We start from the raw sequence: 25,107 nt of genomic DNA on the forward strand, positions 1-25,107 counted from the left end.
GATTCTTCTTTCTCTGCTGGTCAGACACCCAGTTACGGGGTACGTAACACTATCCACACAATCAATGCCTCTCATCATCTTATGTACCTCTGTCAGGTCACCTCTCATCCTCCTTCGCTCCAAGGAGAAAAGGCCGAATTCACTCAACCTAATCTCATAAGGCATGGTCCCCAATCCAGGCAACATCCTTCTAAGTCTCCTCTGCACCCTTTCTATGGCTTCCACATTCCTTCCTGTAGTGAGGCGACCAGAACTGAGCACAGTACTCCAAGTGGGGATTGACCAGGATCCTATTTAGCTGCAACATTACCTCTCGGCTCCTAAACTCAATTGCACGATTAATGAAGGCCAATACACTGTATGCCTTCTTACCCACAGAGTCAACCTGCGCAGCTGCTTTGAGTGTCCTATGAACTCAGATCCCAAGATCCCTCTGATCCTCCACACTGCCAAGAGACTTACCATTAATACTATATTCTGCCATCATATTTGACCTATGGTGTGGGTTATTGAGCTGTGGGTATACTATGTTGGCACTGGAAGTGTGGCAACATTTGTGGGTTGCCTCCAGCCCAATCCTTGCTGATTTGATTTGATGCACATGACACATTTCGCTACACGTGACAAAAAAAACTCATCTTCTTCAATCCTGAAATACCTACCTATCTGTATTGTTTGTTGGCTACCTACTAGTCACCCAGTTGTTTCCTGCCTGCACTCTTCTAAGCTGCAAGGTGACAACCCAGCCAAAGGCTTGGTCTCTCAGGTGGAACATAACTGACCTTTAAAACCCAGGCTTGAGCTCCTTCAGGTGATGACCCTTTCAGCACCTATGCTTGTCCAGGATATGAGAAGTATGGAATTCCCTTCTCATACAGTGTGCATGACTTTGAACCCCTCTCTAGGCCCCCAGTCAGTATCCTGTCATGGGATTGCATGGACTGACTCTAATACTCTTTAACATAGTTGCCCCGTCTCTGAGATCCATCTTTCAAATATAAAATGCCAAAAGAGTCATAGAGTTGGAGAACACTACAGCACAGAAACAGGCCCTTCAGTCCATCTAGTCTGTGTCAAACTATTATTCTGCCCAGTGCCATCGACCTGCCCCTGGACCATACCCCTCCCTATCCCTCCCATCCATGTAGTTAACAGAACAGTTCTTAAATGCTGAAATCGAATGCTCATCCACCTCTTCCGCTGGCAGCTCATTCCACACTCTCACCGCCCTCTGAGTGAAGAAGTTTCCCCTCATGTTCCCCTTAAACATTTCACCTTTCAGAAGTCAGGTCATTAGAGTCACTGTAAGTGGATTATTGTTAGCAATTTGGTTACAGTGTGATGAGACGTGGAATGGTGGAATCATCAACCTGCAATTCTGCTGTGACAACACACACAAAAAGCTGGAGGAACTCAGCAGGTCAGGCAGCACCTTCGCAGGAAATAAACAGTTGACCTTTTGGGCCAAGACCCTTCATCAGGAGTGGAAGGAAAGGGGGCAGATGCCAGAATAAACAAGCAGGGAATGGGGCAGAGCAGAAGTTAGCAGGTAATAAGTGAGACCAGATGAGACGTGGAAGGTTGGTGGGTGGAGGAAGGGGTTGAAAGAGAATGATGCTAGAAGCTGGGAGATGGTAGGTGGAAGAGGCAAAGGGTTGAAGAAGAAGGGATCTGATAGGAGAAGAGTATGGATCATGGAATAAAGTGAAAAAGGTGGGTAACCAGGAGGTGATGGGCTTCTATAGGGGTGGAACAGGGGAAAAAGGGGTGAGAGGGCCACCAGAATGAGGAAAAGCAAATGGGCAAGAAAAACAGAGGAGAGTTGGTTACCTGAAGTCAGAGAAATCCGTAATGATGGTGTCAAGTTAGAGGTACCAAGATGGAATATGAGATGTTACTCCTTCAACCTATCTGGCCTTATCGTGGTAGTAGAGGAGGCCATGGACAGACCTGCTGGAGATGGCAAAAGTTGTGGAGATTGATGTGCTGGATACAGAAGCTCATGGGTTGGTAGGTAAGGACAAAGAGAACCCTATCCCCTATTCTGTCAGAGTGGGATGGAGTGAGGATAGATAACTGGGAAATGGAAGAGATATGGCTGAGGGCAGCATTGATAGCAATGTAGGGAAACCCCCATTTTCTGAATAAAGAAGGATATCTCCATTCTCCTGGAGTGTTCTGAGAACAGGTAAGGTGGAGGTAGAGGAAATGAGAGAAGGGAATAGCATTCTCACAACTGACAGGATGGGAATTGTTTGCAGAAAGTGACTGTGCAGGTCTGTGGTCTTGTCAAATAAGTCGATAGATAATCTATCTCCAGAGACAGGCATCAAGAATGGGGAAAGAGGTGTCAGAATTGGACCAAGTAAATTTGAGGACAGGGTGGAAACTGGAGGTAAAGTTGATAAATTTGAAGAGCTTAACATGGGAGCAGGAAGCAGCACCAAAGCAGTTGACAACGTTATGCAGAAAGAATTGGGAGTGTTCCCAGTATAGGTCTGGTACATGAACTGTTCCATAAAGCCAATGAAAAGGCAGGCATAGCTGGGGACCATGCAAGTGCCCACGTGGTTTCTTCAGTTTTGTTATAATGTTCATGTTGCGTTTGAATAAAGTGCAAGGACTCAAAAGAGAAGTTGCTGAATGTAAGAACCAATTCCACACGATCAAGGAGGCCCTTTGCCTCTTCCACTTATCACCTCCCTGCTTCCCACATTATTCCCTAGCATCACCCTTTCTCCAGTCCTCACCTGGTTTCGCCAACTACCTGCCAGCTTGTGCTCCTCCTCCTCTCCCACATTTTTATTCTAGCTTCTGCCCCCTTCCTTTTTAGTCTTGATGGAGAGTCTTGGTGGAAAATGTTGACTGCTCATTTCCCTCCATAGATACTGCCCAACTTGCTGAGTTCCTCCAGTATTTTGTTTCAGATTTCCAGCATCTTGTGCTGTACTTGTATTAACAAATGGGATTTGGGTCCCTATCCATGATATTCAGGAGATGCTTTATGCACATGCTTCATATAACCACTGTACGTAGTTACGTTGCAAACTAAATGTAAAGCTCTAGTCACAAGCTTTAGTTTCACTTTTTTTAACAGAAGTAGTTCTTTTATCCAGTAGTTTTCATCTGTTGTGGTTTAACACAAACTTCAGTGTTTCCTTTGGAAAACCAAGATAAAGTATGTACACTGTTAACTTGGTGACGCCCATCTGCATGGATGGACTCAACCAGTATGAAGTCTAAAAGCCCGTGGGAAAAGCAGAAGTGATTTTTTTTTAATTGAGAAGTTGAATATCAGGTTCCTGAAGACTTGAAAGATGGAGATTTTTCAAATATTTGCTTGGTCCATTGCCTTGATTCCAGTACGAAACAATTTGGCAGTTAAATACTTGTGTTTAAAATTATATCCAAATTTTTTGGATAAGTGGAACAAACTCACATAACTTGCCCTAAAAAGTACATGTAGTGAACTGACGCAGCTACTTTTGACCAATATATATTGGGGGGGGGGGGGGCAAAAAATGTTTTTATTTTACATGCACTGATTTCACCTTCACAACAGACCATAAGACCAAATGAGATAAGGCCATTCGGTCCATCAAGCCTGTTCTGCCATTCCATCATTACTGATTTATCATCCCTCTCAACTCCATTCTCCTGCCTTCTCCCTGTAACTTATGATGCCCTTACTGATCAACAACCCATTCATCTCTGCTTTAAATATACCCAAAACTTTCGGGTACTTGGTAAAGTACAGCTACCCAGTAAACAATTGGTTGATTTGTTTTATATATCATGGAGATCATGATATTGGGAGAACGTCCAGCTTTTCTGTAAGTACCCACATGGGATCTTTTACAGCCAAGGACTCAGGTTAATATTTGGTTCCAAAGTTGTCATCCTTTTCATATTAAAGTCTTGGTCAAGATCAGGCAAACTTTGTGGGACTTTGCAGATTAAATGCTTTTACTGTGTGAGGCTTATCAAGTGCAAACAATTAATTTTTTGCCTGCACCAAAAAAGTATAAGGGAAAAAAATAACACATGGCTGTTAGTTCATCTTCAAACCATTATTGAGCCTCTCAACAGGCTCTTGATATATGCTTTTATCACTGTGGATCTGTCGAGATATCCATCCTATTGGTCTTTGGGATTTCAAATTCTACAAATCAGAAACCATCCAGTCTGCGTCTGCCACCATTTCTGTACATACTATCCTGATGAGGCTTCACTATGCTTCAGACAACTGATATCAAGCGTCTTGTCAACAAGTTCTTCTGTGATTGCCAATTGCTGTTATCTCCTTCAAACACATCTTTAGATATAAACACTAAATATTCTACAGATGCTGGAAATCCAGAGCAACAAGCACAAAATTCTAGAGGAGCTCAGCAGGTCGAGCAGCATCTATAGAGGGGAATATGGTGGCTGTCCATTGTGTCTAACGACGACAGGAAATCTGCGTGGAAGAGTTTTTAAAGTGGAAAAGCCATTCAATTGGGGCAGTTCCATTGTCTCAACCTCAATGTTACAAACTGGGGTCTTCCTTGGTTGCGGGCTGCCTTTCTTTTCAGTCCTGATGAAGGGTTTCGGTCTGAAATGGTGACTGTTTATTTCCCTCCATGCGTTGCTAACATCTTTAAATATTGTTCTTATTCAGTCAGCTACACTACTAAAGGCCATTCCTAGAATTCCTAACCCTGTACTCTCCAATCACCTCACAGCACATTTGGCACGCTTTCCCTTTCTCTTTGCAAACAACTCCTTGGGAAATTTGCTTTCATCTCCCCATGACCCCGTCACACTCGTGCTTACCCCTCTTGCCCAGCGCCCATTCGTAATCCTCTGCCCTGTAAAAGCACTGCTGAGTAAGGACTGGTACGGTAGTGTAGCGGTTAACGTTAAGCTATTACAACACTAGAAACATGAGTTCAATTCCTGCCACTGGTTGTAAAGAGTTTGTATGTTCTCCCCCATAACTCAGTTGGTGCTCTGGCTTCCTGCCACACTCTAAAGATGTATAAGTTAGTAGAGTAATTGGTCACGTGGGTGTAATTCGGTGGCACTGACTTGCTGGACCGGAAGAGCCTGTTACTTATGCTGTATCTTCAAATAAAATGAAATCTCTTTGTAAAACAGATCTATAGAAATGTATCCATTTGATATATATAATCCATAATCAGCACCATATGAATCAATTGCTATACTTAACAACACATGGGAGCAATTTCCTGACTATGGCCTTGCTCTGTGTTTAGACAGGCAGTGGCTCCAGTAGGTCCCTTCTGACACTGACCACATCATGTGAATGTGTAGATAAGTGGGAAAGGTGATGTTCAAAATGATGAATGATAGAAAGGTGATGTTCAAAATATACAAAATGTGGGTTTAATTTCAACATTTGAGAGATATTTGCAGAAGTACATGGATGGGAGAGATACGGAGGGTGTCAGCAACCCAGCATCAACTCTCAGACAGGGTATTCCATGTACTTGCTGCTCTTTGGGTGAGGTGCCCCTCATATCCCCTCTAGAACTCTTCCCATTTACTGTAAATCCATGCCCTCAAGTGTTATCTACCACTATTTGTATATGGGGAAGAGTTTATTGCAGTCTACCCTATCTATACTCTTGTAATTTTATATACTCCAGTCATGACCCCCTTAACATCCTGTGTCCATGGAGAGCAGACCTACGTATCTTCTCCAGTCTCTCCTTATATAATCGAACTGCTCCATTGCAGGCAATATGCTAGTGAATCTCCTCTGCACCCCTTCCAGCACTTTTACATCCTTAGTCTACGGTGACCAAAGTCCAAATCAAAGTAAATTTATTATCAAAATGTCACTATATGCTACCTTCAGATACATTTTCTTGAAGGGATTTACCGGAAAATAAAAAAATACAACAGTACTTTTGAAAAACTATCCCCAATTTAGAACTATCTTATTTTATTAAAAACCATCTCCAAATTAATCCATCATCCATACTCCCTCCACCCAAACTAGCTACATTCTCCAAGGTAAGATTTGGTAAAGCTTTTTCCTTGCATGTTTATTTACATACTGAATTCAAAAACTGCCCCCAGATGAACAACAAAAATTCTGCCCTTCTAGGCTTTTCCCAATCCCAGTTAATACTGGGGAAATTAAGGTAGATGGTCAGTGTTTATCCCAGAGTGGAAATATCTGGCCTAACCTCAAGTTTTCACACAAGCAAGCAAAGATGGCACTGACGAGACCCTGGCAATGCTTTGCAGGCAGCAAGCAAAACTACTCACAATTCTACTTCCTTGGGACCACGATCACTGCAATCTGAAGCCTGTAGCCTTGGGGCTAGACTGAACTGAAGTGGTGGGGCCCAGGCCTGACAGCAGATTATGATCCGAGGTTTAGTCAATTTAAGCACGGAGCTAGTTTAAAAAGATTAAGGAGACAAGGCTGAGGGCAGAGGACAAAAAAGGACTCTGAGAGGCTTTACTCACTTTAGGGAACTGCCTCTGCAGCCATTGGGACTCGCTTCAATGCTGAACCTGGCTCCATGGCTGTGGCCTGTAGCCATCAGATTTCTGGGCCAGCTGCCATGCTGAACTGGCTACGTGGCTATGGACTTACTTTCGGAGACTCTTCTGCTCTTGTTCTCATTTGTTTGTTTCCTATTTTTTATTGTTTGCATGATTTGATCTTTTTTTTGCAAATTGGATATATGACTGTGCTGTTGGGTTTTTCATGAATTCTATCGTGTTTCTTTGTTTTGTAGCTGTCTGCAAGAAGATGAATCACGAAGTTGTATATGGTCTACATACTTTGATAATAAATGTATTTTGAACTTGCTTTTCAGCTACATTGAAGACCTTTTTAATCAGTTTCAAACTTCATTGTTGGAAGCGAGGTTTCTCTCTTTGGAGTGAAAGAGGATGGGAGGTGGTGTGATACAAATGTACATGATGACAAGAAGCACAGATCAAGTGGACAGCCAGAAACTTTTTCCCAGGGCGGAAATATGAGGAGGCATATTTTTAAGGTGAATAGAGGAAAGTATAGGGGAGATGTCAGAGGTGAGTTTTTTTTTTGTTTTTTTTTTACACAGAAAGTGATGGGTGTGTGAAACACTCTACCAGGGGTTGTCGTAGAGGCAGATATTTTAGGGACATTTAAGGAACTCTTAGATGGGCACATGGATGATAGAAAAAAGTAGGGCTATGTAGGAGGGAAGGGATCTTAGAGTATATTAAAATGCCAGCACAACATCATAGGTTGAAGGGCCTGTACTGTGCTGTAATGTTTAATATTCTATGTTTAACTCCCAAAAGAACAGTCAACTTCGTTACCAGCTGTTTTTGCTGACATTTAAACTCAACAGTTCCCTTCTTGTGGTGTAACACACACAAACTTCTAGAGGAATTCAGCAAGTCAGGCAGTAGCTAGGAGAGGGAAACACAGTTGATGTTTTGGGCCATGACCCATCATCAGGACCTCTTTTTGCACACTTTCTCTCCTTCTTCCTTAACTATTACTGTCAAAAAATGTTCACTATTCCAGCAGGCACCTACTCATTTTTAAGCTTTACTTAAAGCCTCGGTCATGGTCATGTCAGCCTGTTTCCCTGCTGGCAGTTGATATTTATTAATGTAAAAACAGAACAGTACACCAGTGAACTACATACCAGTCATCTTAATTAATGAAGATGATACATTGCTCAAAGATGTAATGGAAAACCATCCAAAAATCAAAATTGTGATGTACACACTCAGTGGCCATTTTATTAGGCATACCTGCTCATTAAATGTAAATACCTAATCAGCAACTCAATGCATGAAAGCATGCAAACACAGACAAGCTGTTCAGTTGTTGTTCGGACCAAACATCGGAACAGGCAAGAAATGTGATCTAAATGACTTTGACTGTGAAATGATTGTTGGTGCCAGACAGGGTGGTTTGCATATCTCAGAAACTGCTGATCTCCTGGGATTTCACGCACAACAATCTCTACAGTGGGGGTTCCCAACCTGGGGACTATGGACCCCTTGGTTAATGATAAGGAGCCATGGCATAAACGAGGTTGGGAAACCCTGCTCTAGAGTTTACAGAGAATGGTGCAAGAAACAAAAAACATCTAGTGAGCCTTGTTTATGAGGGAGGTCAGAGGAGAACAGCCAGACTGGTTCAAGCTGACAGGAACACAAATAACTATGCATTATAACAGTGGTGTGCAGAAAAGCATTTCTGAACTCCCAACATGTCAAACCTTGAAGTGGATGGGCTACAGCAGCAGAAGACCATGAACGTACACTCAGTGGCTACATTATTAGGTATAGGAGGTACCTAATAAAGTAGCCACTGGATGTTAGCACTTTATTCCTTTCTAGATGAAAAGAATGCAACTTAAATTTATACTGATCATTGGCGCGACCAACTTCTGGATTACTTCATTCTATCTTAGCCTTATAATTACATGAAAATTCCAGAGAAAATACATGAAGGATTTAGATGATTGATTCTATAACTAAAAGGAAATACCTACCATGAAAGATTGAATAGCATTATGATTCTTTTCCTAAAAAGTTGAAAGGTGATCCGTTAAAACATCTTAAACATTGACAATAGATTTGACAGGGTAGATATGAAGACCATCTACTTGTGGTCACACAAATAAATGCAATATAGAATTTAGGAAGAACTTTGGTGTGAAAGGGGGTGTTGAAGGCAAAATGAATAGCAGAACATTATTAGGTGAACTGAGGAAACTGGTATGAAGCATTAAAAACTATTAAAAAAAATTAAACATTTTATACAATTTTTAAAGTAGCAATGTTTTAAGCAACACATACCTTAAATCTTTCTGCTTTACATAGATGAACAAGATGCCGATACACAAGGCCGGGATACTGTACTAAAAGGTGCTCCTTCATAGCCTGAATAATCATAATGAACACATCAGCTTCCAGTTTATTGCTCATCATGGATGGTAGATCTTCAGGTTCTACATTCCTTAGCAGTTCTGCGCATCCAGCAAGATCTACCTTAGCCTGCACCGCATTCAGGGCTTGGCCAAATTCATATGCATTTGTAGGCTTGAAATGAATATTTTTTTCTGAAGGTGAATGGGAACTTCCACAACCCTCTTGTCCATTTGAAGGACGTTCAGTTACCATGGGATCCACTTGTCCAACATTGAGACTGCGTACACTCTCATGATCAGCAGAAGTTTTGCCTTCATTCTCCTCTTCATCACTGTCAGCAACCTTGAAGAGATAAGGATGGGAATAACTCGGCAGCAACACTACACATCAACGCCAAACAAAGAGAAAAGCTGTAAACAATAATTTTGTAATTTTTTTTTGAAGCTAGGATATTGGATTTGAGGGCAGTCAGAATCAGAATAAGGTTTTCAGAAGGCATTTGATAAGGTCCCACATAGGAGATTGGTGGGTAAAATCAAAGCTCAGAGCATCGGGGGGAAGATATTGACATGGATAGAAAACTGGTTGGCAGATAGAAAGCAAAGGGTAGCAGTGAATGGGTGTTTCTCAGAATGGCAGGTGGTGACTAGTGGGGTGCCACAGGGCTCGGTATTGGGACCACAGCTGTTTACCATTTACGTCAACGATTTGGATGAAGGCATTGAAAATAACATCAGCAAATTTGCTGATGATACTAAGCTGGGTGGCAGGGTGACATGTGATGAGGATGTTAGGAGAATTCAGGGTGACTTGGATAGGCTGAGTGAGTGGGCAGATACTTGGCAGATGACGTTTAATGTGAATAAGTGTGAGGTTATCCACTTTGGGAGTAAGAACAGGAAGGCAGATTATTATCTGAACGGTGTAGAGTTAGGTAAGGGAGAAATACAAAGAGATCTAGGAGTCCTTGTTCATCAGTCACTGAAGGTGAATGAGCAAGTGCAGCAGGCAGTGAAGAAGGCTAATGGAATGTTGGCCTTTATTACAAAGGGAATTGAGTACAAGAGCAAGGAAATCCTCTTGCATTTGTACAGAGCCCTGGTGAGACCACACCTGGAGTATTGTGTACAGTTTTGGTCTCCAGGGTTAAGGAAGGACATCCTGGCTGTAGATGAAGTGCAGCGTAGATTCACGAGGTTAATTCCTGGGATGTCTGGACTGTCTTACGCAGAGGTTAGAGAGACTGGGCTTGTACGCGCTGGAATTAAGGAGATTGAAAGGGGATCTGATTGAAACATATAAGATTATTAAGGGATTGGACAAGATAGAGGCAGGAGATATGTTCCAGATGCTGGGAGAGTCCAGTACCAGAGGGCATGGTTTGAGAATAAGGGGTAGGTCATTTAGAACATAGTTAAGGAAAAACTTCTTCTCCCAGAGAGTTGTGGGGGTGTGGAATGCACTGCCTTGGAAGGCAGTGGAGGCCAATTCTCTAAGGGACAAGGCAGGAACCGGGTATTGATAGTAGTTGATCAGCCATGATCTCAAAATGGCGGTGCAGGCTCAAAGGGCCGAATGGTCTACTTCTGCACCTATTGTCTGTTGTCTATTGTTTGCTATCACTGTCGTGAAATGTGTTAATTTGTTAATGATTCTGGTTAATTGGGCCATCGATTAATCGGGGCAGCCATTTATTTGGGACAACTCTTAAAGAACAAAACCTAAGTGAGAAAATTGCCGGGATTGCCTTTGTTTATTTGAGACAATATGCTACTTAATTGGGGCAGGAAACTGTTGCTGAACAGGTTCTAACTAGCGTCAGTCACATGGCCATTAGACGCTACACCATGCTTAGAGCGAACGTTTATTAAATAGCTTCAGTTGCATGCGTTTGTGTTCAGAAAGCAGTGCTTTTGTCACTGATAGCTGGCGAGAAAAAAGCAGCAAGACAATTCAGACTTTGCTCACTGCGGTTTCGAGATTTCAAGCTTGAGAATGCCATAAACAGTGAGTGAAAATGGAACGATTTCAGCAATCAACAATCATCTTGAATGTTACAATGAAAATAAAGATTTGGGGGATGCAGTCGTTGAAAGCATTGTCTGAAGCCAATCCATTATCTGCATAAGGTGTAAAGTATATGTTATATATAAATTAAATCAGCATTGCAAAAGGAGAGCAAAAATAGTGAGAACCATTTTGAAATCTGATGGCAGAGAGGAAGAATCAGTTTCTTAAAATGTGAGTGTGTGTCTTTGGGCTCCTGTACTTCCTTTCTGATGAGGCGTTGCAGAAATACAGAAAATTAAGCTTAATTTTAGCTTAAGCTAAAAATGGGCAGTCCATTAAAAATTCGGGCTCCCTATCACTCTTGCCCCATGATACCAGCACTGTTTTCACTGGAGGCAATAAAACATAAATGAGAAGCTTCTAATATTTCTGCTGGCACAGGTTTCTCGACGAAAGAAATATGATCCCATACTGATTTGAGATACATACCAACAACATATGATTGTTTTCTACTGGGTAAGCACCAAAGGATTTTGGATAGGTGAATGCTTATATTGTAGTGTACAGGCAAACAGTGAGATTTTAATACCATCATAAGTGGACTTCTCCTAGATAGATGCTGGCTGATAACATGAGCATCTTCAGCATTTTATTTTTATTTCAATTTTCCAGCAATTTAAAGTTTTGTTTTGCATGTTGCAACTTATCCAGAGCTTATTTATGAAAGAGTTAACATACCAGGAGTGTTTGATGGCTCTGGGCCTGTACACACTGGAGTTTAGAATAGGGGTGGATCTCATTGAAATCTACTGAATACTGAAAGACCTAGATAGAGTGGATATTCTGAGGTTGTTTCCAATAGTGGGGGAGTCTAGTACCAGAGGGCATAATCTCAAAATAGAAGTGTGTCCGTGTAGAACAGAAATGAAGAAGAATTTCTTTATCCAGAGGGTGGTGAATCTGTGGAATTCATTGCCACAGATGGTCGTGGAAGCCAACTCATTGGGTATATTTAAAGTGGAGGTTGATGGGTTCTTGATTAGTAAGGGCATCAAAGGTTATGGGGAGAATGCAGGAGAAAGGGATGAGAGGTATAATAAATCAGCTATGATGGAATGTCAGAGTAGACTCGATGGTCCAAATGACTTGTGGTCTAATAGTGCATAGTTCTTCAAATTTAAGATGTTAATAGGGAAATAATTTGATGGTCTGGGTAATACACTGAACCACAGAAATGAATCAGGAAGGTCTGTGTTAAATTGGAACAGTTTTAGTCAAGTTACGATAAGTTGAACATTGTTGAAGTTTAGTACCCTGCCATTTCTCAGAAGCCAGACTCACGCTATAAGTATGTTTATTTGGCTGAGATTCCATAGACTTCCAAAAGCAGAAATGCATCCACTTTCAGGAAAGGCAGCAAAAAAAAAACCTAGGAGCACTCAACTTGGATTACATCAAATGAGAATATGATTCGTCACTTTGACTAAAGTTAGATGCCTGGCAAGGTATTATAACTTCAATCGTTTTAAAATAGGTCTATTCTTCAAAATTGGAGTTCATCTTGAGTGGGAAATATTCAGCTAAACAAAGTGACATGCAGCAAATCATCCAAAGAAAATTGTGAACTACTTCTTGCTTTTACTTAATTAAAGCTAAGTATAAACACTGATAAAATAGTGCACTTTAAGTTAATTTTATTTGGTAAAAGTTAGGATTTTGTGCCTCTTGTATAGTTTTGATCTTTCTTCCTGATTGTTATGCTTCTTTATCCTAAACACTGGGCCTAGCTTTGTTTATCAGACTAACACATGGCATTCATTTGCAGTTTTAAAAGATTGGTGGTTGAAATTGAATTTAGTACTTCAAGTAAACAACTTTTGAGAGTGAATGTTTAAAAAAAAGATTTTAAGCACTGTCTCAGTGTTCATTGTTAAATAACATTGTGTTCACTTGCAGGACATCATTCAGTCCAGTTGAGAGCTATTGGAGAGATTAGGAAAAAAACATGGATGGTTAATTTTTAAATTCCCAATTATATCATTATTTTGAATCTGAAATGAAGAAAGGCACCACATTGGGGGTCTATATTTTAAGTCAGCTCAATCTGTACTTTGAACCTTTGTGCCAGGTACTTGTGATCACAGTCAATCAATTCCTTTAAACTCGATCTGTAACAGAAATTGTCATCCTCTCTCCTGACTCCAATCAGCTTGATTAACACTTCCATTATGCAGAGAGCTGTCAGCCTCTTTGCCTTATTTCACATTTCTGAACCCTTTTATGCTATCTAGAATGGATCTTCTTAGTTATCAATCTGGCAAGCTTATTTCTGAAGCAGTAATGCACCTCAGCCCTTCTTCGTCCACCCAATTCATGGATCCAGGATCAACTTTATTTACCATACACATTTACATGGCATTAGTAATTTGCTAATGTTGAAAACAAAAAACAATCTTCAACAATTATAAATAGTAAAGAATTATATAAAAATAAAGTAAAAATAAAGTTAAAGCATTAATAAGAAATACAGAATAAAATAGCGCTACTTTGTCAGAGGAATTCCAGCAATACAGCTACAACCATTATAAAAGGTGCATAAACTGCCTGGTTCTTCAATACTGAAAACTGAAAAGTTTGGATCTTGTTAACTGGGATCAGGCAATTTCACCCTAATTGACAGACTTTTTACGTTCCTATTTTAACTTTACAATTTTCTTCAATTCATTGAGATTATAAAATTGTAATTACACTACAACTTACAGACCATGTTTAATTTTTATTTACTTACAGGACATTGTTGCTAAATGCTCACTAGAAGATAATGGTCAACTGCACTTTAGACTGCTACATCCTACTGCTAATGGCACTCAAAGTGTTGAATTTGTCAGGAGTTTAATAATCAAGAACTTATCAACGCCCACTTTAAATATACTAGAAGAGGAAACTGCACCCACACCTTCGGACTTTGTCCTTCTTGGTGGTACAAATCATGGGCTTGGGAAGTTGTGTTATCATACCCGAAGTGGGTATGTTAAGGGCATTCTGTAGGTGGTGTACCTTGAGGCCACTGCATGGAGGGAGGGAATAGATAGAGTGGTAACTTTATCTCACAGTCTGAGACAGCCCACAAGTGTTCCCATGCTTCTGGTGCCAACATAACATGCTCACTAATCCCAACTCATACATCTTCGGACTGTGGGATGAAACCGGAGCACCTGGACGAAACTCACATGGTCACAGGGGGAATGTACAAACTCCTTACAGAATTGAATCCTGGTCACTAGCACTGAAATATGTTCCAGATGCTGGGAGAGTCCAGTACCAGAGGGCATGGTTTGAGAATAAGGGGTAGGTCATTTAGGACAGAGTTAAGGAGGCCAATTCTCTGGATGCTTTCAAGAAGGAGATAGATAGGTATCTTATGGATGGGGGAATCAAGGGATATGGGGACAAGGCAGGAACCGGGTATTCATAGTAGATGATCAGCCATGATCTCAAAATGGTGGTGCAGGCTCGAAGGGCCGAATGGTCTACTTCTGCATCTATTGTCCATTGTCTAATTGGTGCTCATTGCTACAATACCATGCCAAAGCTGAGTTATAAGGTGGTTTAGAATAAAACACATACCTCCTGTATCTGGATATTTTTTCTCTGCTTTTCTTGACTGCTGGTCTTGGAGAAGGCTCCACTTCCTAATTTTTCCAGAATTTCAGACACCTCCAGCAATTCTTTCTGTGCTTCAGTAACATTTGAGTCAAGCTCCAGTAATTTATTGAGATCTTTGATACTGGCGGTGTAGTTCTGAAGAAAAGAAAATCTTTTTACAGAACAGAAATTGTAGCGAGCATAGTTGCATATTAAATAGAAATTTTGCTTTGGGCTTGCCACAGGAATCTCAATTTTGGGCAGAAATAGCTAATAACAGGGGGCATAATTTTAAGGAGGAAAGTATTGGGTGAATGTCAGAGGTAAGTTTTTTTTAACATGGAGAATGGTGGGTGCATGATGCACCCTGCCAGGGGTGGTGGTAGAGGCAGATACATTCAGGACATTTAAAATCCCTTAGATAAGACGTGGATGATAGAAAATTGGAGTGAAGGGTTACAGCAGGGTATAAGGTCACCACAACATCATGGGCCAAAGGGCCTGCACTGTGCTGTAAAGTTCTATGTTTTATTTTAGATTCTAGGAAACTTGTGTATGTTAGTTAGCTTTCTGGAAGAATTGAATTTGAAGCACAAAATTTAACTTTGATTGGTGAAAGACATACAAGTAGAAGCGAGGGGAATGACAAGGTGGGAGTTAAATGATGCCAACTGCTTACTGCCTTTAACCCTGTTACGTCCCAATATTAAAAATCAGGTAAATAAATCACCTGGAAAACTGCAGGGTTATGTTTAACCATGCAGATTATAGTTTGATCTGCACACTTTAGCAGGAGCTGAGACAGCCTCCCTGACAGCCAAAACCATTTTCAACTAGGATGTAGGTTGGAAGATGCCCAGGAAGATAAGGCTTAATTTTTGTTTTAGGTTCCCTTCAGGACTATAAACACAGAAGTATTACTCTAAGCTTTTTAAGAAAATCTTGTCACAAGTTTTCATCTGCACAGCCTCTTCCTCCTGCCTCAGAAGTACTAACAGCACTCATTTCTATGTAACCCTGGCTATGGTACCCCATCTAATTTCCACTCCTTCTCAGCAGCCACATGGTACGTTTGGTTAGGTTTGGAGGAAAATACAGGAAAACAAGCCCTGTGGATAGTTTATATTCTGTAAACAACATGGAATAGATAGAACAGTGACAACCTCCTAGTTTCAATCATAGAGTCATAAAGCACTACAGAAACAGACCCTCCGGCCCAGCTAATCTGTGCTGAACTATTATGTACAGTCGGCCCTCTGTATCTGTGGGGGATTGGTTCCGGGACCCCCCCCCACCGCGGATACCAAAAAATGCAGATGCTCAAGTCCCTTATTTAACCTGTCTCAGTGTGGCGGACATTAGGACCTGGTGCAGCTCTGAATCCGCAGTGTTTCTGTTCACAAAAATAATCACGATTGTGATTGAAAATAAGGTGGAAGTAATAAAGTGATCAGAAAGAGGTGAAATGCCATCGGTCATTGGAAAAACGTTAGGCTACAGTCGGTCAATGATCAGAACAATTCTAATGGATAATGTGAAAGGCCTTGCCCCGATGAAAGCTACAATTATTACTAAGCAACGCAGTGGTTTGATTATTGAAATACATGTTTCTTAAGTGTTTTATATGCATATAAAGGTAAAATATATACTATATACTAAGACAAACATTTGACTAACTGACGCTAAATAATACCGGATGTACCTGTTCCAACTTCAAATCCGACTTAAAGACGGACTCAAGAACGGAACTCCTTCATAACCCGGGGACTGCCTGTACTTTTAAATCATCTCTAGATTACTTATAATACCTAATACAATGTAAATGCTTTGTAAATAGTTGGTATACTGTATTGTTTAGGGAATAATTACAAGAAAAAATAGTCTGTACATGCTCAAACGAGCGCTGGAGAGAGAACTTCCGGGTTTTCCTGATCCGCGGTTGGTTGAATCCGCGGATAAGGAGGGCCGACTGTACATGTTTTCCCTGTGACCACCTATGTTTCTCTGGCTGCCCTTGTTTCTTCCCACATACAAAGAACATGCAGCTGAGAGTTCAATTGCTCACAGTTAATTACCCCTAGTGTGTTGGTGAGTTGTAGAATCCGGAAAGGATTTGCTGGCAACATGGGGAGAATTGAAAACAGAATCAGCGTAGGCCGGTTGATGGCCCGCACGGACTCAGTAGGCTGAAGGACCCGTTCTGTACTGTGTCTGTTTATGACTCTACTTGCTGACCCCTGTTTATACTGAATATCAAATTCAATCATGGACAACCGAGTAAAGAAAGAGGAATCAATATTAAAGATTGAACAATGAATATACAAAGTTAGGTAATCACAGAGCAGAACGGGGGAAGATTGTTACTGTTTCTCAGGTGTAATATTGATTGCATTAAGTCTGCTACTATAATTATTTGCAAGATACTTGCTCACTGTCAGATTGTTAACTCATTCTGCTTTGTCACTTACCATTAAATCCAGTCTACTTATCTCCTTGTGGTTCTAAAGCATAATGTTTCAGAAATCAATCACAAATGCACCTTAAAAACTTGTAGTTACTAATGCTTGATCTATTCTGCTCCCTCCGAGTATAAACAACATCTAAAATCCCTCATTTTGGCTACACTGATTTTGCTTTCTGCCTCACTGAGAGCTCATATTTGTACGTATCCTCCCTGCATCTTGTAAAACCCTACAGAGAATCCTAAAGAATCATTAGGAGGGAAAAGACGAAATATGAAAGCAAGCTAGCAAACAATATCAACGTGGATAGTAAAAGCTTTTTCAAGTAGGTAAAAAATAAAAAAGAGAAGAGAATGGATATAAGACTACTAGAAAATGAGGGCAGAAATATAATGATGGAGACAAGGAGATTGCAGATGAACTAAATGAGTATTTTGCATCAGTCTTCACTGTGGAAGGCGCTAGCATGGTGTCAGATGTTGAAGGGTGTAAGGGAAGAAAAATGAGTACAGTTACTATTACAAGGGAGAAGGTGCTTAGGAAAGACCTTAGTGTACATAAGTCACCCAGACCAGATGAACTGCACCCTAGGGTCCTAAAAGAGATAGTGCTTTTATGGAGGCATTATCTCCATATTATGGAGGCATTAGTAATGATCTTTCAAAAATCATTAGACTGTGGCATGGTGCCAGAGTTCTGGAAAGTTGCATATGTCACTCCACTCTTTAAGAAAGGAGGAAGGCAGCAGAAAGGAAGTTAAAGGCCAGTTAGCCTGACCTCAGTAGCTGGGAAGATGATGGAGTCAATTATTAAGGATGAGGCTATGAAGCACTTGGTGCCACAGGACAAGATAGGACAAAGTCAGCATGGTCTCCTTAAGGGAAAATATTGCCTGACAAACCTGTTGGAATTCTTTAAGGAGATTACAAGTAGGATAGATAAAGGGGATGCAGTAAATGTTGTATATATGGACTTTCAGAAGGCCTTTGACAAAGTGCCACACATGAGGCTGCTTACCAAGTTAAGAGCCCGTGGTATTACAGGAAAGTTACAGGCATGGTTAGAGCATTGGCTGACTGGTAGAAGGCAGCCAGTGGTTGGCTGCCAGTGACTAGTGGTGTTCTGCAGGGGTTGGTGTTGGCACTGTTCCTTATGATGCTGTATATCAATGATTAGGTGATGGAATAGATGGCTTTGTTGCCAAGTTTGCAGATGATACGAAGATTGGTGGAGGGGCAGGTAATGTTGAGGAAACAGGAAGGCTGCAGAAGGACTTAGATAGATTAGGAGAATGGGCAAGAAAGTGGCAAATGAAATACAATGTTGGAAAATGCATGGTCATGCACTTTGGCAGTAGAAATAAATGTGCAGACTATCTTCTAAATGGGGAGAAAATACAAAAAATCTGAGAAACAAAGGGATTTGGGAGTCCTTGTGCCGAACACCCTAAAGGTTAACTTGTAGGTAGAGTTGGTTGTGAGGAAAGCAAAAGCAATGTCAGAAGTCAGTTCAAGATGTCTAGAATACAACAGCAGGGATGTGATGCTGAGGCTTCATAAGGCACTGGTGAGGCCTCATCTTGAGTATTGTGAAGAAAAGATGTGCTGGCATTGGAGAGGGCTCAGAGGAGGTTCACAAGGATGATTCCGGGAATGAAAGGGTTATCATACAAGAAATGTTTGATAGCTCTGGGTCTGTACTCGCTGGAATTTAGAAGGATGGGGGCCAGAGGGGATCTCATTGAAATCCTTTGAATGTTGAAAGGCCCAGACAGAGTACATGTGGGAAGGGTGTTTCCCATGGTGGGGGTGTCTAGGACAAGAGAACACACCCTCAGGTTTAGAGGGGCATATGTATTTAAAACAAAGATGCAGAGAAATTTCTTCAGCTAGAGGGTGGAGAATTTGTGGAAGTTATTACCACAGGCAGCTGCGGAGGCTAGGCCAGGCAGAGCTTGATAGGTTCTTGAATGGACACGGCATCAAAGGTCACAGGGAGAAGCCTGGGGAGTGAGGCTGAGGAGGGGGAGAAAGAATTAGCGATGATTGAATGGCAGAGCAGACTTGATGGGTCAAATGACCTAATTCTGCTCCTGTGTCTTATGGTCTTATGTCATAATTCTAGTACACTGTACTTCAAATTATTTGTGTATCCTTAGTTTCCATTACCTAATCACTCTCTACTGTTTTGAAAATTATTGTAATCCATGAAATAGCACAGCATTCAATTAATCTTTATGCCAGTAGCACATATCCAAGTAGCTACTGCCTCTATTGCTGGAACCACACACAAATTCATAAAATAATAAAAAGACAAGGTTAAATCATTGCTCCATTGAGGTTTATATGGCTAATCAATTAAAGTGAAAGAAAATTATGTTTAACAAGTACAATTTGTGTTTCTATAGTCCTTTCCCCTTTAAAAGGTGTGGAATGTGGAGGTAAATGTCTGCAGAATAGGGAGCTGATGAAGTTTAAAAGCCAAAGTAAGATGATTTGAGAAAGGGGATGTTAAATGCATGGGGTAGTTCTACATTTATTGTAATCTTTGAAACACAAAATAGTCTTTGAAAACTCACACCAGAATGGCAAAGAAATTTAAATAGCAGATTATGATGTAAAATTGAAAAAAATATATCTTTACAACAAAATGTGAGCAAAGAAGCCCGAATGTCTCAAGCTCCTATGTGACATTGAAGGTGAGAAGGTAGGAGTGGAACTCAAAATGGACAAAGGAGTAGGAACTGAAAGGTGAGCTCAATTGTGTGTTGTTTTGTACAGAGATGAAAGTTTGCTAGGATTTGCATGATAAATGTTTTTAATTTTAATTTCAAATTATTGATCCAGGAACACTAACAACCAAAGTTAAAACATGAATTGAAGCAAGTAGTTCTATTATATGGATATCTGGATATCAGACAGTTCATTGTGTTGACGTTAAAAATAGTAGGTGGTTTTTCTACAATATTGCTGATGAAAAGATATTGCTTTTGATGTTGCTGAAATTCCAGAAATGAACATATAATAAAATCAACTTAATGTGGAACTATTCTGTCAAATAAGAGGTCAATAATGTGCTGTGTGGCACTTTGTGCTCATCAAGGCAGAGTTTCGTGAGGAGAGAATGGAATCATTAGCATCATTATATCAAATGTTTATTGCTCATTAGGGGAGTTCAAAGGGATGCACAGTAGCATAGTGGTCAGTTCAACTGCTTTACAGCACCAACAATCACTGATGTGGGTTCAATTCCTGTCGCTGTCTGTAAGGAGTTTAAATATTCTCCCTATGACTGTGTGAGTTTCCTCTAGGTGCTCCGGTTTACTCTCACATTCCATACTGTTAAGATTAGTGACTTGTTGGCACGTTATGTTGGCACTGGAAGCACGGTGACACTTGTTAGCTGCCCCAGCACAGACTTCGTTGGTTGTTGAGACAGAACAACACACTTTACTGTAAGTTTTGATGCACATATGTCAAATAAAGGCATTAAAGATCATCTTTATATATTCCAAAGGCTGCACACCCTTTAGAGCAGATTTTTTTTCCCCCAGTGTGCTATGGAAAAGATTCTCCATGTGGGACAGGATACCCAACTATTTGTTGAGGCCCTGTGCAAAGCAGGACATTACTGATCATAAATGTCTGGCCTCGTCCCTGTTTTTGAATGATTCCTTTTCCTAGACTCCAGGTTGCCAAAGTCTACCCAGATACAGTGACATTTTAGAGATGTTTCCATGCTTTGAATTACAAAGGAAACACCAGAGTTATCGTTCTCTGATCTACAGAATGCATTTGTTCATTGTAACACACACTAAATTCTGCAGGAACTCAACAGGTCAGGCAGCATCTGAGGTGAGGTGAGGTCTCCGTTGGTCCGAGTTGACCATGGATATTACATTCTCGCTTTCTAGATATGCAAGACTGGGCAGTACATTATGGAGAGCAAGCTGTTGCCCATGTAACAAGCTCCCCCTGTCCACGCATCTGATGAACCAAAAGGAACGGCAGAAACTGATACAGTTTGGCACTAGCAACGTTGTAGGAGGAGTTGACAGTCACCATTGAACTCAATGTAGGACTGCCTTAGGGACTCCAGCTCCGGGTTTTTCCCTCAGGGTTTATTCCTGAAGTCTTCCCCATGACTGGGTATAGTCACAAGGCAGCGGAGGCTTGATCAGAGACTTCCTTCTCCTGGATGAGCTGCCAACCATACCTGACCAGCCCCATCTGGCATCCCCAGCAGCATCTATGGAGAGGGATGAAGAGTTGACGATTTGAAAAGGAAGGGGGAAGAAGCTGGAATAAGAAGGTGGGGCAGGAAGGGAAAGGATTACAGGCTAGAAGAAGGTGATAGGTGAGGCTAGGTAAAGAGAAGATGGGTAGGGGAGGAAGGTGGGATAAAGTGAAAGCTAGGAGGCAGAATGGGGAATGAGATGTGTGCTACTCTTGATTTCCAGCATATGCAGAATGTCTTGTGTTTAAAATTTGTTAAGTGGAAGTATCTTAATGAAATTGATTAAAGGGACCTCAACTCTTGCACTTAACTCTACCCATAAAGGTATTATTGACAAACACGAGGAAATCTGCAGATGCTGGAAATTCAAGCAAAACACACAAAGTGCTGGTGGAACACAGCAGGCCAGGCAGCATCTATAAGGAGAAGCACTGTCGACGTTTCGGGCCAAGACCCTTCGTCCTGACGCCTGAAAAGTCGACAGTGCTTCTCCTTATAGATGCTGCCTGGCCTGCTGCGTTCCACCAGCATTTTGTGTGTGTTGAAGGTATTGTTGAACTGGTTTTCCAATTTAGTTGCAAGATTAGATATATTTGACGATAACTACTTTAGGAACTGTAGCTTGCATTTTCCTGTCGCTACATGCAGGTGAAATATTTAGAGATACAGCACAGTAACAGGCCTTTCCAGTCCGCAAACCTGCACCACCCAGTTATACCATGTGACCAATGAACTGAAGGTCTCTGGGATACAGAAGGAACCGGAGCATCCAGAAGCAACACAACTCCATACAGACAGCGACGAGAATTGAATCCAGGTCACCAATGATGTGATAGCGTTACTGCTATGCTACCGTGACGCCCTATATCTTAAATTGTCAAGTGACTCAGGTGCAAATACTCTGGTATGTTTCCTTTGAACACATTTCTCCTCCTACAAAAAGACACCTAGAAACATATTTACAATAGCAGCACACAGTTAAATAATTCTGGTGAAGTAAGCAGAGCCATAAAGTTCAGTTTAGAAAGGTTTCAGTAAATTCCTTTGGTGCAAAGCATCTCAATAGTAGTGTGATCACTCAAATCGGGTATGATATTTTCCTAAGAGGTTGCCTATTGTTGGGTCCTCGGGTGGCTTCGGAGGCCGATCAGGGATCCACATAACTGGGATGTTAGAGTCGATTCTCTTAATGGAGAAAGCCTGTGCGTGTCTTTGTTTAATGTGGGACAGCTGATTCACAGGCAGCTGCCACATGATCCTTGACAGATTCACATCAGGGTCCAGTGGCATGGAATGCAAGATGACTGGACAACATTCACTGCTGCAGCCTTCCTCCACCTTCACTGCCATTGTGATGAGTCATCATCTCCCGCCAGCTCCACTGTTGTATTGCCCTTTGTCTGAAACCTCCCCCTTGACCTTAACACCACAGGTGACCCTACCAGGAGTTAAGCATCAGATGGCAATGCACTTGGGATCTCAAGAATTCACAAGTTTCTCCTCCACAAGATGATGAACCTCAGGAAAGGATGTATCTAAATATCTGAAAAGGGATAGCATCAAAAGAGAGACAAAAATACTTGTCCACCTAGAGCTTAGAGTGTCAAGATGAACAAACAGGTTTTTCCTGTAGAATTCATTGATTATATGGGTGTGGACTGAAACAGGCACTTTGATATTATGAGAAGCAAAAGCTAATCTAGGTGAACTAAGAGCCAAGTGACAAAGTTAATCTCCATTTATCTTGCTGTTTTCCCTCAAATTCTGATCACGGGTTGAAGATCCTGCTCTGACACTGGGTTCAATAAAATGGCAGAGAATTTGCTCAGCTGACTGGGAGATAGGTAAACAGTAGGCAAGGTCTAAGACCAATTGTCAACCATCTGTCAAGAAGGTGAATGTCAGTGTAAGTGCAGGTACCTGTATGTACAGGAATAACTGTTCTTGGACCACAGGTAGGCATACCTGATCAAGACCCTCTGAACCTACTGGTAAACTGGGACTTCTTCTTAATGTAGTTGCAGCATCTGAGTAATGTATATTGCTCACCCTGCCAAAAAGGAGTCTCAACTCAATTACAATCTCTTTGGTATATTCTTTAATTTGAAAGTCTGCATCTTGCTCCCTCATCCCTCAAAGTCACCATTTTTCACTCTTCAGACACTAGCATTACCTGTTCAAGTTTCCTAATGTCTATTTTTGTGAAAGTGCCTACTTCCAGCACGATTCATGCTTGCAGATTTTTTTTTTAGATCAGATTGACCTTGAGTTAAGGAGCAAGACTACTTAATTGGGCCATAAACGTCAATAGTTGAGTAAGAGGATAGTGATGATCTATTTCTGCCTCTAAGATCTCCAGATAGCAGCAAAACTATTAATGTTAGTAGTGGATAAAATTCCAGTATTTATTTGATGTGCCTTACTTTCAATCCTCTATAAGCCAGAGCCCTTCGATACAATGCTTTTATATTGGTGGGTTCCACCTGCAGAGCTGTGTTACAATCGTCTTCAGCCTCCTTGTATTGACTAAGTTTCAGATAACATAATGCTCTAGGAAGAATAAAGAAGAATAGATTAGTCTTTATTTAACATTACTCTTCTGTAGTACGGCTTGAAAGATTTTAAAGAAATTTTTAGCTAATATTAATGTTTTAAGCATTGAGTTTGCATATTCAAAAGGACCTTTAAAACTCATGTTTTAAACAGTGAATTTGTATTTTTGCAAACACCTTTATAAGAACCCCTTTGTCTTTCTTTTATATTGCAGGCCTTTGTTATCAAGGATGGCTTGCTTTCATTCCAGAATGCAGGCATGCTACAACAGACCATTATCCCCATCTTTCGTTCTCACACACCATTACATCACATATCATTTAGCTTTGGCATTAACACCACTGAAACCAAACGGTTGCTCTAAGACAGTATAAATTAAAGAACAATTTTTATATTATATGCATGCCTAACTAGAGCATTTAAACATTGCTAAGTAGGAGAAGGAATAGAGGCCTTTCCAAATGCAATGGAACAGATAATCATTAGGAATAGTCCTTTTAGATCAAATTCAAGTTATTCATTATTCAAACATACACATGTATATAGCTAAATTAAACATTGTTCCTCTGGGACCAAGGTACAAAACACAGTACGTATAGTCACACACTGCACATATAGTTATGATCCAGCAGAAGAAATCACACAATAATACTAACACAAGTCCCTCAGTGCCATGGCCTGAAGATTGATGGGTTGATATAAGTTACGGGATGCATGTTTACGTAAAAGAGTATAATGTTACCAGGACTATTATAAGGAAGCAAGCAGTCCAATAAATATGTGAAATAGCAGCATAAAAATGAAAAGTGACCAGTGCAAGATGAGAGTGTGTCTGTGAGTTGGGTGTGTGGGTGGGGAAGTGGGGATGGCAGGGCATTTAGACAGAATGTATATGTGTGCTGGATGGCAGCAGGGTGTTAAGAAGTCTAACAGTTAGCTAGAAGCAGTTACCCAGCCTGATATTGCTGCATTCCTGATCTTATATACACTAAATGTAACTGAATAGAAGACTCAGTACCTCCATTAACTGCCTCAAAATTGAAATCACATCTTGACATCTAAATATTCAAGGGAAAAAATGGCTTGTATGAAAAGGAGTAATCACCAGAATCCCAGCTGACTAACCTCAAACTCATTTTCTAATCCACCTAAAAATCCCCAGGGCTGGACAGATTTCAAACAGTTGGGTGTGTTAAACTAAGTTTTCATGCTATTCTTATGAGTCAGCTCCTACAGGAATGCTCTTTACAAAAAAAAAGAATACACACAAGTTGTGTTTAAACAAATCCTTGTAGCCATG

At 40.9% G+C, this 25,107-nt stretch overlaps 1 protein-coding gene across 4 annotated transcripts in view; it reads right to left on the bottom strand.

Annotated features, from left to right (window-relative positions):
* Window positions 1-25,107, bottom strand: part of LOC140730713 (sperm-associated antigen 1-like) — a 147,190-nt gene that overhangs the window by 9,151 nt on the left and 112,932 nt on the right. For all 4 annotated transcript variants that reach the window (XM_073051546.1, XM_073051527.1, XM_073051538.1 and 1 more), the window contains 3 exons: window positions 23,678-23,804; window positions 14,539-14,712; window positions 8,830-9,243 (listed from right to left, as the gene is read on the bottom strand). In XM_073051546.1, coding sequence (XP_072907647.1) covers window positions 8,830-9,243; window positions 14,539-14,712; window positions 23,678-23,804 — 715 coding nt within the window. The remainder of the gene's footprint in view (window positions 1-8,829; window positions 9,244-14,538; window positions 14,713-23,677; window positions 23,805-25,107) is intronic.

Source organism: Hemitrygon akajei, chromosome 1, assembly GCF_048418815.1.
Source record: "Hemitrygon akajei chromosome 1, sHemAka1.3, whole genome shotgun sequence".
In the NCBI taxonomy this organism is placed as follows: Eukaryota; Metazoa; Chordata; class Chondrichthyes; order Myliobatiformes; family Dasyatidae; genus Hemitrygon; species Hemitrygon akajei.